Source organism: Amblyraja radiata, chromosome 26, assembly GCF_010909765.2.
Source record: "Amblyraja radiata isolate CabotCenter1 chromosome 26, sAmbRad1.1.pri, whole genome shotgun sequence".
In the NCBI taxonomy this organism is placed as follows: Eukaryota; Metazoa; Chordata; class Chondrichthyes; order Rajiformes; family Rajidae; genus Amblyraja; species Amblyraja radiata.
Genome location: NC_045981.1, coordinates 23,458,131 through 23,477,367, shown reverse-complemented (window position 1 = coordinate 23,477,367; position 19,237 = coordinate 23,458,131). Strand labels below are relative to the sequence as shown.

At 39.0% G+C, this 19,237-nt stretch overlaps 1 protein-coding gene across 1 annotated transcript in view; it reads left to right on the top strand.

The window, feature by feature from the left end:
• Positions 1 to 19,237, top strand: part of LOC116988061 (voltage-dependent T-type calcium channel subunit alpha-1G-like) — a 225,078-nt gene that overhangs the window by 170,277 nt on the left and 35,564 nt on the right. The window contains exons 24-28 of the mRNA XM_033044505.1: positions 8,171 to 8,322; positions 10,588 to 10,697; positions 13,368 to 13,501; positions 14,453 to 14,523; positions 18,799 to 18,877. Of these exons, the coding sequence (XP_032900396.1) occupies positions 8,171 to 8,322; positions 10,588 to 10,697; positions 13,368 to 13,501; positions 14,453 to 14,523; positions 18,799 to 18,877 (546 nt within the window). The remainder of the gene's footprint in view (positions 1 to 8,170; positions 8,323 to 10,587; positions 10,698 to 13,367; positions 13,502 to 14,452; positions 14,524 to 18,798; positions 18,878 to 19,237) is intronic.

Below are 19,237 nucleotides of genomic sequence, written 5' to 3'. Positions count from 1 at the left end.
AAATTTCAATATAAGTGGCTAATAAGTACTCTTGGTCCATTTTTTTCTCATTTGTAAGCAGATAACTCAAATCTCATCCTATTCACCATTGCCCAAACCATAGGCTTCCCAGATAGTTAGTGTGGATTTTCCCCCTGGAAATCCCCACATCCTATCTCCAAAAGTAATTTGCACCATTTCTTCAAGAGTAAAAGTGGGAGGTTGTGATACCCGCTGATGACAATTCCAGGCAGATGTTATCTCGTGACCAGCATTATGAGAATAATTCATTATTCCTATGTATCTGCATTCTCTAACAACAGGCTAACTAAGCACATGCTGAATAAACATTTATAAAATTCAGCCCTGTGTTATTGAGCATACATCCAGCATTCTGATGTTGCTACTAAATTAAAAAGCACAGATGTTAAAGTAAACCCAAGTAATCTCTGTCACCATGAATCACCGAGATTTATGTAACTAACTCAGCAAGGTAAAGATCAATTGTGACAAACTACTGTATCCTCAGAAATCATTATTATGAACTAATCCTCGCCCATGTCTACTCTAATGCTGTACTTTATACTCTCTGTCAGAGGCAAATGGAGAGTGCCTATAATGTCGCTGATTTTTAAAACCTGGATTTTAAGATAAGTTGACCTTGAGATACATTTTCTCCGTAATGTCCAAACTAATAGCTCAAAATTCCCCAGTCCAGGTAAAACACTGCTCTCTGGAATATATGTCAAAGAAATGTTTGCTGTCAACTTTATTCAGATTTGCTGTTGTTAAATCTGAGACAGTAAAACTGGGTGTAAATGTTCTCGGGGAGGCAGTAAAACAAGCTCAACTCCCATCTATAAAAAAAATTAAAGGAGGTTCAATCCTCTCCCTCCTCACTCCTCCCAACCCAAGTGTATCAGATACATTAAATGAGCAATATCCTGAACAACGTAAAGAATACGTTTCCTATCATTTTACTTACATTTTTTTCATACCAAAGGCAGACTCAGAAAGATCACTGTGGTTTGTCTTCATGTGTGTTTGTCATATTGTTTTATTATTTAATGCCGTCTATGTGAAGTAAGTGTTTGTACTGTTTCTTCATAGTATGTCCAACTGTCTACTGTGTTGCAATGTTTCAATGGCCTTTGCAAATGTGTACTAATGATCTCTGAAACTAGGGAGTGCCAGGAAGGACACTAACACAGTTTTTTATCAGTGCAAATGTCTCTTTCCCCAGACTGTCCAGAACATTACATACTGGCAATTTAGGTTTAGTACACATTGTATGTTAGGTTTACATGGCAATTTATGTATCTTCACATCAGGAACTTTGCACACTGAAGATACAAACTTACGTTGTACAAGCAAGTGTTTAAAATACTGTATTTGATTGCCATTGGCTCAGGTTAAATTTTCTCCTGTGTAGTTAATGACTATTTTTTCACTTGCGAGTAATGATACCAAAGTGAAAAGAAAAAACAATATCCAATATGTGCCATTACTGTTCTTTAACAATAAGTTAATGAACTGTATTTGAATGTTTCCCAAATCATTTTTCTAAATCGGACACCTCCAGTCTAAGGATCTAGCCAGCAATTCAAACGTGTAGTGAATAGGTCCCTCACTGCACCATGACTTGCATTTAATGTAGAAACTCCCAAAGTGCTTACATGTTCTTCAAAATGTTGTAAAACTTCTTATTACTCAGAGTTGAAATACAGTGGCTTGATAGATTTATTGTGACACCAGTCATTACCATGGCAGGTTACAGGATGGAATGATACTGAAGGATTTTCTGTGTGAAAAAGACATTTTGCTCATGCATTGCTGCTAAAAGCTGTAAAGTTAGCCATAAACTTGAAGGATGCCGTTCTTATATTTTTAGCCTATCAGGAGCGTGGCTTGCCAATGCTCAGATGTACTGTGAACACATTTGAAAATTGAAATGTTGAAATCAGTATGTTGAGGAGATTTGAACTTTAATAAGGAAAAGAATGGTAGAGAGTTCAGTCAACCCCTTTCTGTACCATCCTCCATTCAGGAGGCAAGCTCCTGTGAATTCTCAATGTGCCAACCAATGTAACTAGCCACGAAGGAATGGAGGTGTAATCAATGACAATGTAAGGTACAATCATTAATCTTGAGGTAAAGCTTATATCAAGCCTTTGGCTTTCTTCAGATTACATCATGAATTCATCAGTTCTTGCCAGTGGTTCTGCAGGGCGAGCAACAGAACTCTCCACCATTCCTCCTGAGCCAAATCTCTTGAAACCATGTTGAGAATATGTCCAGATTGTCCCATTAATGTCGTTTGATGGCTGGGTTTACAGCTTAATTGTGTCCAACCTGTATGTTATAATGAACTGTGTGACTTTCATTTGCTGATTGTTTATCTGTTTCCCAGTTTTTAGAGACCACATGCTCTAGCACTTGATTACCTGTTAGTTTTGTTTTCAGTCAGTCCAATCCTGTCCAGTTGAGTTGAGAATGTGGATGTATTCTCAGAATCTAATCGCCACTCTTTGTTCTCTGTAATATCTTTTGTTGGCTGTTCAAGCGTGTGTATTCTGATACATGTTGAAGGGCCTATGAATTGTCTGTATTTCCCAAGACTAAACGGTTTGTTGTTTCAATCACTGAATGAATTATAAGGAGTCATGGACAATACTGTGAAGAATTACTATTAAAACATAAAATGCATGAAACGTTCAGCAAGTCAGGCAACATTTGTGGAAAGAGAAAGAGAGTTTCAGGCTGAAGACATTTCCTTCCGAAAAGAAAACTCTTGTTTCTCTTTCCACAGATGCTGCCTGCCCTGCTGACTGTTACATCATTTTCTGTTTCATGTCAGATTTCGACCATTTGCAGGTTTTTTGATTTTCACTTACTGTGAAAAATGTTGTCGAATTGCAAGCAGAGAATGGTCTCATTAAACCCATTACCTTTTTCAAGCAGTTGTTTTGTTATTTTGAACCGAAAAATACCTGTAATTGCTATAGAAATAAATCAGAGGGTGGTGGAGCAGTGGCTGAGCACACTGACTATCCTGCAGTTGAAATCAGCATTGATTGATGAGTTGGAGGTGTCCTTTAACTTAGGGCCATGGCAATCTGCCAAAACCTCCTTCCCTGTCTCTTATCCATTAGAACACGAGGCACTGTAATGCCCAAAGTATCACCCTCCCTGTGTATGTTTGAAGGGAGACTGAAATGAAGATAAAAGTAATAGCAATTGGGCATTGGCTCTCATTAAGACAATAGGAGAAACTATTGAGCAGTAATAAATCAGTCACCATTTTACAACCTGCAGAATTCTCAAAAACTGACGCACATCACCAGCAAAAATTGGTTTCATGCCCAAGTTTATAGATTATAAAAACAAAAACAGAAGGAGATTACTTGATTCTTAAGCTTCTACTGACTCTTGCTTTTAGACTCACAACTCCACTCATTCTCATTGACCTGCCAAAATGCATTTTCATTAGGGCTGTTATTTAATCAGCATGAAGGTACACAAATTCCACAATCGTAAATTAGCATGTTAGCTCCTTAATTCTTTAATTGTGCATTCTAGTTGGAAAAAAAGATTAAACTGAAGTTTTTGTTTGTAAAATGTAAACATGGGACCTGTCGGTCCGTTCATGAGCTAAAGAAGATCCCAAAACTGCCTGAACACAACTGCAGCCCCACCTCCCAGTATCACGGGTGAATGGAACCACCAATATCACTCACTCAGCGCCAGCACAAGGTCAGGCCACACCCTGAGCACCAGCACATTGACGAGGCCAAAAGAGAGCCAGGAGTAGGGTTGGAGGGAAAAGTAAGGAAGACAAAAAAGAGAAAGCAGCAGGGATGAGGATGGGGTGAGAAGGCAAAGGTAAGGGGGTGGTGAAGGAGAGGGAATAAAGTTGAGAGAGGGAGATAGAGAACACGGGGGAGAGATTAAGTTAGTGAATGCGGCCAAAGTGAGGAGAAGAGAGGACAGGAAGTTAAGAAAGAGAGAGGGAGGAAGGAGAGAACGAGCAAGTGGGGAAAGGAGAGAAGAGGGAAAGACAGTAGGGAAAAGGGAGTAGGGACAGGTGAGTGTTACAGGGAATAAGGAGAGAGGCAAAGTCAGGTAGAGAGAGAAGAGTTAGTATGATGAAGAGGAACAGAGGTGGGAGTGAAAGATAGTGGGCTGAGAAGTAGCAGGTGGGACAGAGAATGTGGGAGTGAGATTGAAAAGAGAGAGCAGGAAAAAGCAAGGAGACAAGGAGAGAAGGTTTGGGGTACAGTGAGGAAACGAAAAAGTGAGAAAGATCGGGGTTAGATAGAAAAGAAGGAGGGATATAGAGACAGAACAGGGGAAATAAAGAAGAAGAAGGAGATAGTGTTGGAAGCGAGAGAGAGTATGGGAAGAGAAGGTGGGAGCTGGGGGATGGGTTACAGAGAATGGACATAAGCATTAAAGGCACTCTCTCTCCCTACATTCCCCCCTACTTTGTCTAGCTCCTCCTTCCTTATCTGTTTACCTCTTTCAAGCTCTTACTATCGTTCCATCTCCTCTCACTTTTCAGCAATTTTCTCTGTCTAACTTACCTCCATCTTTTTCCACTCCATCTCCCCCACTGCCATATTTCCACCCACTCTTCCTTCACTATCTTCCCATTCTCTCTCTCTACCCCTCTCCGTTCTCATTCTTCTCCCTCTCTTTCTACTTCCTCTCCTTCTCTCTCCCCATAGCATCCCCTTCACTTCCCCACTCTCTCTTTCACTTTATTCCTCCCTATCTACCTTTGTAATCCACTTTCTCCTCTTCTCTCCTTCCTTTCCAGGTTCTCTCTTTCTCCCTTTTCATTTCTATCCTCTCACATTTCATTTTCTCTCATCGCCATTCTCTTTCCCTTATCTTCATTCTCTCTCTCCCCCTTTATCTCCCTCTCCTCCCTAAACCTATTTTCACTATATTTTCCATTAACTCCCCACAGATTCTGTCACATCGATACACTTGGGGTAATGTACAGTGGCCAATTATACTACCAGTCCAAACATCATTGGGACATGTAAGGAAACTAAAGCATACAGAGGAACGCACACAGTCTCAAAGACACTCTTCATAATCATTCATTATCCTGATAAAATGCAATATCCAAATCTTCCTGAGATTGATAACCAGAATTTTCTGCATTACTCCCCCAATCTAGCAGGCAAACGACAATTTATATATTCCTACCATGAGATTTTATTTTTTTTAATAAATTTCCAAATAATATTTGGGGAGAGTTTAAAGAGACCATTACAATTCTGAGTTTAGTCTTTTATAGTGGCACAGCAGTAGAGCTGCTGCCTTACAGCGCCGGTGATCCTGGCTAGTCGATCCTGACTACGGGTGCTGTCTGTATGGAGTTTGTACATTTTCCCCGTAACAACGTGGGTTTTCTCTGGATACACTGGTTTCCTCCCATTCCAAAGACATGCAGGTTTGTATGTTAATTGGCTTCTGTAAATTGTCCCCAGTGCGTAGGATAGAACTAGTGTATGGGAGATTACTGGTCAGCGCGGACTCGGTGGGCTGAAGGGCCTGTTTCCACGCTGTATCTCCAAAACTAAATATTTCAAAATTATTGCTTTCTTTTCATACAGCATTCGGAAAAGTGATCAGAATATTAGTCTGAAATGGATTAAGGCCCATGATTCCTTATCAAAGATTGTTTTATAATAATCTAAACTTTACCAATTGCATGGAGATTAATTTTGCCATTGAAGACTAAAGAGAAAGTTACTACTAATGGTGTTCAGCTGCATAATTAGCATGTTAGATCATCAAAACATCATATTGGATTACTTACATTTCAAAGCTGTATCTGGTTCAGCAGGCAATTTGTTTAAATTATAAAGAAAAGACTACTGAAAGTACCCTGTACTAATTTGAATCTGGGTGTGGGTTAGGGGCTGCTCACTAGATCTGTAAACACATTGTGCAGAAAGGTTTAAGGTATAAAATTAATCATTTTAATATTAACCTGATTTAGTGCAAATTTTACTGCTTTTATTCTCCTTAATTCGCCTACTTGCCCTCATTTATTGCAATTTGCATTTCGTTAGTCCCAATCATTCTTCATCACCTTGAAAGATTAGAGTCTTAAAAGGCATGCAAAAAGTGCTGAATAGCAAATTTCGCAATCTAATTTAAGGTAGTGATTTTTTTTTTTCTAATTGGAGCAATAGGATAGTAAAAGTATAAAATTATGAAGGACCCAAAGCCCTACTACTAAACAAAATGTATTAGTGCAAACATGCAATAATTGTCAATGAAAATACCTTATCCTCGCAGGATAATAGGAATTACAGTAACCCCTTGCTATAATTGATCACACGGGGAGGGCGGCACGGTGGCACAGCGGTAGAGTTGCTGCCTTACAGCGCTTGCAGCGCTGGAGACCCGGGATCAATCCCGACTATGGGTGCTGTCCGTACAGAGTTTGTACGTTCTCCCCGTAACTGCATGGATTTTCCCTGAGATCTTTGGTTTCCTCCCACACTCCAAAGATATAAAGGTTTGTAGGTTAATTGGCTTGGTTTGTAAACTTGGTATTAGTGTAAATTGTGCCTAGCGTGTTTAGGGTAGCGTTAATGTGCGGGGACCACTAATCAGTGTGGACTCGGTGGGCCGAAGGGCCTGTTTCATGCGCTGTATCTCTAAATTAAACTAAACTAAAACTAAGATGGTGTCCATTATTATCGATTATCCACTACAACTAAATAAGGGGGCTAATATGTACAGTACTAATGGAAAACAGACAATAAACATACACTACACAGTAAACAGTAAAGGACACAAAATACACAATACGTTGGAACGGCACAGAGGCGCCACAGTAGAGTTGCTACCTTAGTGACCCGGGTTCAGTCCTGACCTTGGGTGCTCCCTGTGGTTGCGTGGATTTCCTCCAGGTGCTCCAGTGCACTGGTTCAATGATACACACTGTCATGTGTGGGGCGGAGCTGGTGTGCCATTTTGATAGCAATAATATCAGGTTAATTAAATTTTGACTTAATTGTGTCCCTCAATTCTTCAGTTCCTACATTTAGAATTTTCATAAGTACTTTTCAAGTGTAACTATTTTTTTTTTAAATAACTATAAGAAATTGATTTCTGTATATGTTCAAAAATAAAAGCAGTTAAAATAAATTTAACCATTGCATTCCCTCAGTACTGCACTGGAGCTCCAGTTGAGATTATAGAAAAGGAGAAGACTAATTGGTGACAATGTATTTTACAGAGTTGCTCTTTCTGCATATGTTGCCCATGACTACAGTATATTGAGCAGTCCAGTGTAAATTGCAGCTAACTTAATTGCAACACTGCGGCTTAGATTGTAAAAAAAAATCACAAAACTAATGGGTTGCATTCAGATCTCTATGGCGACTAATTCTATCTGCACATTACTCATGTTTATTACTTAAGACATTCAGTGTCAAAAGAACAATTCAATCAATCTTAATCCTTGAGTGAATGTGAGATTCACAAGATTTATTTAGGAGTGCAACTTTATTTAAAGACTATCGCTATTCAATTAAAATTTAGACACAAATGGAAGGAAACTTTCTTATTTGGTAATATTCATATTTTGTGCTTGTAACAGAAAAATCTCAAAAGCAGAGTTTCCAATATTAATTTTGTTGGATTCTCTAACAAAATGGTCTTTATTCTATTGCAAGCTTTGTTGATGACAGCAGACCCTATGACTGGCATCATATTCTCAAGACTATTATTAAGTAGAAAATGTACAGACTATTCAAGTGACTTGAGTTTTAATCGTCTGAACTAGAAGTTCTTGAGTAAGTCTGAGGAAGGCTGGATTATACATTTATGAATTGATCCTAAGACTTTGAAGTGTGAAGTGGGGGGACTAGATGACAACTCATGGCAATGTATGGCAGTTAAGAAACATGTGGAGCTAACCACCACAGAACTCGTGTCACGGGATGATCAACAGACATTAATGGATTTATGTGATGCCACGATGGTGTTCTGCCCATCTGATTTTCCAATAAACAGGTACCATTCTGTTTTTTACAGGTTGCTTTTGACACTGAATAACCAATATTCTGGCATTATATCAGCTCAACTATGTAAAATAACAACGTGAAAAAGTGTAATTTTGATCTAAATATATATTTTTTAATATCTTGCCTCCATTTAGAAGCACAGTGTAAACCTTATTATTCTGATTATTCTCCTGCTCGCCTTTTCATCCACAAAATGTGCACAAGTCATTACTTGGATTTGTTCATCACGGTTGTGATTGGGCTGAATGTAATCACCATGGCAATGGAACATTATCAGCAGCCAAAGGTAAGTGAGAAAGTTTTCTTATCAAACCAGAAGCAGAAAAATTACATTTATCACAGTTGTGAAACTGATCACACCAACTACTTTTAACTTAGGAACTGGCAGGAGATATACCGGTAACCAGAATGAACAAATTGAAACTTATCAAGACTTTTTCAGATCTAAAAAGTCTGAAAAATCATGCAGTAGTTACTTGCTTCAAGAAGCCTGTGGATAATCCACCCAAATGTTATGGAATGTAATGGTACAATAATATAGGACTGTGCCAATGCTACTTGATAACTTCTGGCAAGATGACCACTGACATGAGTATGATAGCATCTATAGCGAAAGTGAGACTTCCACATCCACAGGAAGATGCTAAAAGGTTAAGAGTAAATTAATCTGGATGATCTGGATGATGGTGTGGTAAATTGGATTAGTAAATGATCTGGATGATGGTGTGGTAAATTGGATTAGTAAGTATGCAGATGATACTAAAATAGGTGGGGTTGTGGATAATGAAGTAGATTTTCAAAGTCTACAGAGAGATTTATGCCAGTTGGAAGAGTGGGCTGAAAGATGGCAGATGGAGTTTAATGCTGATAAGTGTGAGGTGCTACATCTTGGCAGGACAAATCAAAATAGGACGTACATGGTAAATGGTAGGGAATTGAAGAATGCAGGTGAACAGAGGGATCTGGGAATAACTGTGCACAGTTCCCTGAAAGTGGAATCTCATGTAGATAGGGTGGTAAAGAAAGCTTTTGGTGTGCTGGCCTTTATAAATCAGAGCATTGAGTATAGAAGTTGGGATGTAATGTTAAAATTGTACAAGGCATTGGTGAGGCCAATTCTGGAGTATGGGGTACAATTTTGGTTGCCTAATTATAGGAAGGATGTCAACAAAATAGAGAGAGTACAGAGGAGATTTACTAGAATGTTGCCTGGGTTTCAGCAACTAAGTTACAGAGAAAGGTTGAACAAGTTAGGGCTTTATTCTTTGGAGCACAGAAGGTTAAGGGGGGACTTGATAGAGGTCTTTAAAATGATGAGAGGGATAGACAGAGTTGACGTGGATAAGCTTTTCCCACAGAGAGTAGGGAAGATTCAAACAAGGGGACATGACTTGAGAATTAAGGGACAGAAGTTTAGGGGTAACATGAGGAGGAACTTCTTTACTCAGAGAGTGGTGGCTGTGTGGAATGAGCTTCCAGTGAAGGTGGTGGAGGCAGGTTCGTTTTTATCATTTAAAAATAAATTGGATAGTTATATGGACGGGAAAGGAATGGAGGGTTATGGGCTGAGCGCAGGTATATGGGACTAGGGGAGAATACGTGTTCGGCACGGACTAGAAGGGTCGAGATGGCCTGTTTCCGTGCTGTAATTGTTATTATATGGTTATAATGGGAAGATGAAGAAGAGGATCACTGTTTTTTGTTGAATATCTACATTTCATCTGTTTTGTTAACTGATAACATAAGTGCAACTGGTATGGAAGTTCTCCCGTAGAAAACTAATACACTTCTTGTGTAAATATTTTGTGACAATCGCGGTAAAACACTGAAGCAATGTCTACTAGCTTGAACTGAATTAGCAAGGTTAACTCGTTTAAACGGAATTAGCAAGCAATCCACAATTCAGGAAGATAGACACAAAATGTTGGAGTAACTCAGCAGGCAGACAGCATATCTGGAGAGAAGGAATGGGTGATGTTTCGGGTCGAGACCCCTCTTCAGACTGAGAATTCAGGAGATGGAGGAGGAAAATAATCAGTAACCAGAAGACATGAATTTAAAGTGATTATTTAAAAAATAAATAAAGGCAGCTGGAGTAATGTATTTTTGGGTCAGTGTAAGTTGTTATAAGGTCAGAAGTAATAAGAACAGAATTAGGCCATTCGGCCCATCAAGTCTTCTCTGCCATTCAATCATGACTGATCTATCTGTTCCTCCTAACCCCATTCTCCTGCCTTCTCCCCATAACCCCTGACATCCTTTCAGATTGTGATGCACTACCTGAAAGGCCGTGCAGGTAGATTCAATAATAATTTTCAAATGAGATATAAATTAAAATCCTCCCTTTATTGAATAGGACCATTGCATATCTCTACCAAAGAGTCAGAGTTATCACAAGCATGCCAGGTCAAATGATTGCTTTTATGCTGCATATTCATTAATTTTAAATCAAATGCCAATTTATATATATAAAATATATACACACAGATGGACAAATCTATAATAGTTGTAATATAATCATTTTTCTTTAATCTTGATCTCTAATTTTTAGACCCTTGATGAGGCGCTTAAGATCTGTAACTACATCTTCACGATTATCTTTGTCCTGGAGTCTGTATCCAAATTAGTGGCCTTTGGTTTCCGCCGGTTCTTCAAGGATAGGTAAAACACTACAGCACTGATAAAACGTGGGGAGTAATGATATTGTATCCATGGTTTGGGGCACTCTGCACCAGTTTACAAGAAAATGTAAAGCATGTTGTGTGAACAGTAATCTATAACTAACATATGATTTTCACATCACCATGGGGCCAAATCAAGAGCAGTAGAATGTCTCAAACCAACAATAATGGGGTGACTACAGCCTCAAAATAGGATGCCCACTAACACCTTGCTTTGTTCTCTGCCACAGTATCGGAGGCCCATGTTTGGGCAACAGATGGACCTGCGTTAGTCAAGTAATCTTTTTTTTCCCCAGAGGCAGTCCTTCGGTATTAAGGGTGACTGGCATGTAGTACAGTTCTATGGGTTCTGGGGTGACTAGTAAAACCAATGTGGAAACTGCAGACTCTACCACAGATGGGACAGGTATTACCTAATGGGGTGGGTGGATAGGTGTATTGAAACATAAACAGGTTTTGAAGGATTCTCATTAATGGCTGAAGAAAGAACATTTTAAAGAGTACAAACAACTATATTTATCAAAGCAAAAGACAGGAAACATTAATCAAGTAACAATTCTCACGCCCCTCTACACATGCGAGACTCCAGTCTGCAATGGCTGGCCTGGAGACCTTGAGAGCCCATGGCCTAGGCTCGCTCTCCCTCTCCCTCTCCCTCTCCCTCTCCCTCTCCCTCTCCCTCTCCCCCCCCCCTCTCCCCTCTCCCCTCTCCCCATGAGTGAAGTTCCTAACAGCTCGGTTAAACCATACACTTACAGTATATAATAAAATAGTTACCCTAATCTAAGAACAACGGATGACTATGTTTTTGAACTAGCAATCCTCCTTAGTGCCAAAAACTTGAGTTATTTGTCGTAACAGAGGCTGAGCTAGGATGTCCCTGAGAAGGCAAACAATTATCTTAATGACCTTGCAGGTGGAACTCATGATTTTACTGGTCCTTCTAAGATAGCCTAAGCCACCTCCCAAGCCATCTAATTGTTTTCCTAGCTCAGACAAGGCATGTGGTGCTGTTAAATTAGCTGACATCACCATTTTAGGTGACGCTATCTATTTAACCCTTTCGTTACATTCCACCCCTTGGAGTTGTCAGTCCATCTAACTACATTACTGAGTATACGTCGAAGCATCAGAACAGTCGAAGGTTCAGTACAAATCCTTCAAAATTCCCGTCAGTCACAGAAAAATATAATTATATTCCAGATGATTGATATTTTTTGTGGGCTGATCTTCACTCTGCACGATTTGGTCTTGGATTAGTCATCTGGTAAAGTTGCCAGAACAGTCACAAACATGTGCCATGGTTTAACAACCATGGTTTATACCATCTTAGTATACACAAATGCAAGCGTTTTTGCTTATTGCAGATCAATGACTGATGATTGAGTGACCTTGGTTCTGATTGCCGTAGGCTGAACAATTTCCCATTAGTTCTGAACACTAACTCCACTCCATAGGTGCTTTGCTGGAGGTGAAGCACAGCAATGCAGCGAAAAATGTTGATGAATTGCAGCAATGACACTGATGCAGCCCTATTTCACTCTCATCTTCGCTGAGATTGGCACTGTTGTAAAACCATTGGAAAGGATCATGGCTTTCATACTATTGTGAAGCAAACAGCAGATAAAGGCAAATTCTGTGAGTAGCCAAATTTGAAGAGAACCTCAAGTCCCTCCCAGTTAATGATCAAAGGCCTTCATGAGGTTGACTAAGGCCATGTAGCTGATTGCCAATTGGGAGGGGTAATTCAGAAGGAATGTGTAAGAAGGAACTGCAGATGCTGGTTTAAACCAAAGATAGACACAGAAAGCTGGAGTAACTCAGCGGGACAGGCAGCATCTCTGGAGCGAAGGAACGAGTAATGTTTTAGGTCGAGGCCCTTCTTCATAATTCAGAAGGACACTGGTGAATTGGTGGATTAATTAACATTTCCTATAATTTAGAATTCAATTAATTTGGAATTCAACCAGAATTGGCTTTTACACAAGTTACTTGCTATATTTAAATATTGCTATATTAAATAGCATCCTCCAAACCTATAACCTCTCCCTAAGAAGGACGAGTAGTAAGCACATAGTATTATCACCATGTTTAAGTTCTCTTCAAAGTTACATACCACCCTGATCTACAAACATATGGCCATTCCTTTATCATCTGTCTAAATATAAAATCCAATGCCAGCACCTAGAATAGTTCAGGAAGGTAGTTCTTCACCATCTTTTCCAGGACAAGTAAGAATGGATTACTGGAATTAAGAAATGATCACTTCAATCGCCAAGGTACAGACAGCTATGCACCAAATGCAGGTAAATGGGATTACTATAGAAAGGAACTTGACAGATAGCATAGACATAGAGGATCAAAGGGTCGATTTTGTTTTCTACGACTCCAATGGACAATACATGCTGGCTCTCCCAGTAACATCTGCACTCAGTAAAAGATTATTTAAAAAATCACAAGGTCCACCATTACCATTATGCAGCTTACCAACTCCAGAAACAAAAGCATAACGTTTTTACATAAGAATTGAATAAATGAAATGAAAACAGAATGTATCCTTTATTTTAAGTGTATTTCTCTACATTTATAGCATATGTTAACTTTGAATCTGCTGTGGTTTGCATTTAATTTCTTCTTTTGATTTAATCAGATGGAACCAGCTGGACTTAGCTATTGTATTGTTATCCATTATGGGAATCACCCTTGAAGAGATTGAGGTGAATGCTTCTCTGCCAATCAACCCCACTATTATTAGAATCATGAGAGTGCTCCGGATTGCTAGAGGTCAGTGAATGTAAAATATTATTCACAAAGGTATATTTAAAACTTTAATTGGACAATGGAATGCATTGCCCCTTTTGTAGAGTTACGTCCAACTACCTCTATAACATTGATTGATAGTACATGTGTTTTTAATGCCGGCTGAGATAAGAACCAGAGGGCCAAGTTTTCTTCAGCAATGACTGTTGACTGCGAATGGTATGCCTGAATGTTTGGTGAAAACAGATTCAACAATATCTTCTGAAAGAAAATTAGATGTACTTTCAAAAAGAGTAAGTTAACAGCATGACAGATAAAAGAATGAACTTGATTGAGCTTTTTGAGGTAAAGTTGAAGGAGATTAATGAGGATAGGGCAGTGGATGTTGTCTATATGGATTTTAATAAGGTATTTGAGAGTCCCTCATGGGGGAGGCTGATTCAGAAGATTAAGATACACGGGATACATAGTGATTTGATAGAACTGACTTACCCATAGAAGAAAGAGGATTGTAGTGGAAGAGTGCTATTCTGACAGGAAGCTTGAAAGCACGTGCCACACATCAGGAACACCTTCTTCCCCTCTGTTATCAGACTACTGAACAGTTCACTAATAAGCTGGGGTGTCGTCCTGATTTTTTTCACACATTGATCAAATTTCAAGGAAGAAAAGCATAAGCTATGCAATCTTTCATCATGATAAACCTTCTCAGGTGAACTTGTGGTCCACCCCTACTAAGATCAATGTAACCCACCTGAGGTGTGAAGCCCAGATATGAATGAGGAATCCAGACGGTTGAAAGCCCTGTACATGTACCTATTATTTCCTTATTCTGTTCAAGAACCCTTGGGAGAAGTAAATGAGCTAGGATTTTCACTGAACATTATTAGACAATCCAAAGTCGAGTAGTCAAAAAACATCTGAAATCTGGTTGTTTCTCTGGCATTTATAATCTTTGCTTATGCCCTCAAACAGTCCTCAAGCTCCTGAAGATGGCAGTCGGAATGAGAGCCTTGCTGAACACAGTAATCCAGGCTCTACCACAGGTCAGCACCTTTGTTAATTTTTTATATTAATAGCAATGGCGTCAGCGGGTCTTCTGCGCTGAATCAGATGTTATCTATAGGTCTACGCTCTGCTAGGCTGACAGCAGGGGATGTTTTCTTATTTTATAGTCTTTGTGTAAAAACCTTTTCAGGTCAAAAACTCAATGTTGTTACAATGCCACAGGAAAAGTTTCCCAATGCAATGCTACCATCCCTACCTGCTCTCCCATCATGTGATCCAGCTCCACTGACAGACCCTGCTTCTCTGTCAGAAAGCCTGCCATTCCAGCACCACACTGCAGTCTGGAGCATGCATTTGTTGTCTCTTCAATGCAATGCTTTTCAAAGTGCAACAATGTCAGTAATGATCATCTTTCTGGAAGATGTTCGACCATGTTTTGCCTATTATGGTAGTTAAGTAGGAACAAGAAAAAGAACAAACTTAGCAATATTCACCTCCACTCAGCTATCTTGGGCATTAACATTAAATATCAGCTTGAAATATCAGCATGGAGCATGAGGGCTGTATTGAGGTGAATATTCCTTTCTTGGTCTTTTTTTCCAGATACTCAAGGTATGCACACGGTCCTAATCCTTCATGCTGACTTTTCACATCAGCACTCTGGTTAATATCCAGAGTTAACACTTAAAGGATAGAAATTGAGCTACGTTTCAAAAAGAAAACCAGTCTGGGAGCCATTACTAATGATTCAATGATACTTTATGATCACATGTACCAGGGTACAGTGAAATGCTTTGTTTTGCATACAACCCAGCAAAATTGTACAGCAGACCTCACCTTAGCAGTACACAAGTGTCGCCACGTGTCTGGCACTGACAAAGTTACAAAAGTTCACCAAACAGACCTAATGTATCTACTGCCTGCCCCTGGACTTTCTTGTCCCCACATAAATCTGCTCCCTCACCACTCTGCAAGAAGGATGCTAGCAATATTGTGCTTACTTCAGGCTCAATTTAAAGTCTCGCCTCTCTTGCCTTCAAAGACATAAACATTTATAAACCATTCTCAATATGCCAGTTACTCGGTGGTCATCTGCCGGAGGCTTGTAAAGTAGCTCTGAATTTTCTCTGGACTCTTTGTAACAATGGATCTTAATCCTATTGTTTCAGAAGAGAGACTTTATGATGATTGTATGATATGCGCCATTGCTTAACCAGTCATCTGAAGAAGTGCTGGTGAACATGAGATTGATATATCCATAAGATGACAAGTTCACTGAATGATAGTTTGAGATCCGAATTAATTTTACTAAGAGCCCACCACAGTCATTGGAAAGATAAAGCTTTAATAAAATTTGAACTCAGATCAAAGCTTGTCCTGCCAGTGTTCTGATGCAATTTGATTCCGGTATCTTTTCAAGAGAAGTACCTTCATTCTCTTCTGAGCCCCATTGCCAGAATTGAAATGACAACAGGACAGAAATTGAACTATATGGCATTTTCCGACGCTACATGACTCAATTTTTTTTCCCCCAGGTTAATTTCCGAGAGATTTCATGGTCAAATCAAGTCATACTTGAAGTTTGACGGGGGACTTTATTTTTGCACGGAGGATGGAGGCACGCACATTGTCTGTTAGATCCTTCTTTAGTAATTATGCCAAGAAATTCTAAAGTACCCCTGCAGTTGGTCAATCTTGGCCTTAAAGCTCTATTCTCTGAGCAGGCCACTGCCAAATGCTGTGAATGCGTCTTGGGTAGGTTGATGGGCTCTTCTTTGTTGATCTCCTTACACTTGACTCATCGATTACTGCTTAACTTGGAGCCTTTCCGCCAGCTAACCAAATTTCCCCAATTCCACACCCACTTATTATTTACTGATTGCAAACTATTGACTCACCAAATAACAGGGTCAGATTCTATCCCTCAAATGGTGATCTACGTCAGCTGCCCATTTACCCCAGTCTCCCCTCCAATACTTCGCCCGCCCAACCATCCGTGGACACCCACTCCCTTGCCACTTCCTGGATCTGGACTTGGTCTCAATCATATCTGCTTTCCTAAATTTGGAAACATGCATCAGCATGCAGAGACAGATCACTGCAAGTGGTAAATGTTATTCAGCAATTATTATCATCAGTTTTGGAAGTTTATATAGTTCATAAATTGAAAACTTGCAGCATATTCGGAATAATTGTTTTGTAATTAGAAAGTTATACAAATGTTCTCCAATTAAAAATTAATAAGCACATGTAAGCAATGCAAACCCCGAGATTTGCATTTCAGCTTACTGCATAGAAGTTGGGGAGAATTGTAACAATCAAACAATCTTGTCAAAACTAGATTCATCATTTTAAATGATTCTCCTTATTCCTTTCCTCCAAAATGTAGGATACATTATATCTTTGGAAATGGCTCTCTTATCACTTGGAATATTCAGATATGAACATTCTAACTGACTAAGAACTGGCATTGTATTTTTATTGTAGGAATAACATTTTGCATGATACTCTTTTAGAGATCTTGCCTCATGAATCATTCTCCAGGACTAAAGTATACAAACCTGGGAATTTTAGGACCCCTAATGAAGCCCATCAAGGTTTCAGTCATTTGCTTTCTGCTTGTAATGTACACCAACTTCAGAATTAAAAATGTGCTTGTAGGTAGGTTCTCTTTTCCTGGGGCTGGACATAAGAGATTGGTGGTCACTGGCACAACTGAGCTGTGTCCTAGGAAGGGATTAGGAGAAAATTGGCACTTGGTGTCAGTAGGAACTGTATTCGGGATTAGAATTGGTAGCACATCGGAGAGGGGTGAGTATATAAACTGATCCTGTGTCTTTGATGGAGAGGTTAGGAGTCAGAGATTGCAAAAAGGTTAACGAGCTAAGAGTGTTTTATGGTCATATGTCCCGAAATGGAATAATGAAATTCTTAGTTGCAGCAGCACAACTGGTATGTAAACATAAAGATAAACAATTTAATGACCTGAAGATATCCCAATTAGGCAGTGTGCAGGTAAGCCCTTGGGAGTGTGTAGAACAGGTACTGCTAGGGCAGTATGGTACCAATTCCCCTTCAATGTTTCTTAAGAAGCATTGGATGTGGAATGACTTTGCCCTGTATGCCCATGGCATGGAAATTTCCTCAAGATTACACGGGTAACACATGCTGGAACATGCCCTGAGTGACACAAAATAACTAATGCCTTTCAATTTTCAATTTTCAATTTGTTCAAATTTCAGCATTTTTCAATTTAATATCTAACTAGCAGACTTTTAATATCCAAGATTGATCTATCAAAGTAACAATTCGTTGATTAATGACAGTCTCTATATTTCTCTATGTCTGTGACATTCTGATCAAAGACGTCCATTCTCTGCATCTTCTGTTTTAAGCAAAAATAAACTGAAATCTTGCATTTTGATAAAATATCTCTCATGCTCAGGGTGCTGCAAAATGTAGTCCCTGAAATGCATTTGTTTAGTAGTCACCCTTCTATTGAAAGAAACATAGCATCATTTATACACATCAAGCTCCCAAAACAATGATACAAAAAACTGCAGATACTCATTCATAAAAAAGGACACAACCTGGTCAGGTCGTGGGTAGATTTACATCTCCGAACAAAGATTTGAAAATTTCTTTTTTAAGGGTCTTTTTCTCCTATTTCTACTTTCTACTTTTTCTTTTCTTACATACACACTTCACGTTTTTCTATTTTCTACTATCTATTTTTCCTCTTTTTCTTCTCTCTATTTTTTGTTTTTTTTACTTCCTTTTCAAAAATATAAAACTAGAGGTTGTACATAGAATGTATTACATTATGACATAGTTGGCACCTAAAATTAGGTACCACTGTATTGTTTTGTACTGTATTAACTTCTAATAAAATAAACAAAAAATAAAGATTTAAAAAATAAAATAAAAAAGGACACAAAGTGCTGGGGTAACTCAATGGGTACAAAAAACAAGACATAAAGAGCTGAGTAAAAAAAGACACAGAGTCCAAGACTAAAAAAGACGCAGTATGCCGCTCTCCAGAGATGCAGCCTGACCTGCTGACCAGCACTTTGTGTCTTTTTTCCCAAAAATTACCATTTGATGGTGACAATGTAATCTGTTTCAATGATGACTGATGGATAAATATTGACCACGGCAACAAGGAAATATATCACTGCTCTTCTTTGAATAATGTTTGTGATCTTTTACATCCACTAGAAAGGAGTCTCAAAACCATTCCTCAGAGAAAAGGGGAATTGATCGGCTTTTGCCCTGAAAAAGTCAATCCTTCATGGACTTTCTCTCTCTTACAGGTCGGAAATCTTGGCCTCTTGTTCATGCTGCTGTTTTTCATATTTGCAGCTCTTGGAGTTGAACTTTTCGGGGACCTAGGTAAGACACTACATGCAGAAATACATCTATCTTGAACTAATATTACATGTCACTGTTTGATATCCATCCCTACTGCCTGCCACTGTTTTTCATTTTAATATCTCTCCTGCAACATTGTTAGAAAGGATGGCTGACTAAATTTGACAGTTCATTGCTATCAGTTAACCAACAACAGTCCCAGATGACACAAGTAAACACACAGTCTTGGGGAGGTTTGTGAATCAGAAGGTCAATGTCTTCCTCTCCTGCATGCCACCGTGCCACACAATGTGCTGCTAATTGCTTATATTCTATTTCTCAACGTCTTTTGTTGTTCTAATGCATAATATGAACAAAGATTAATCATCACAAAGTCCGTCG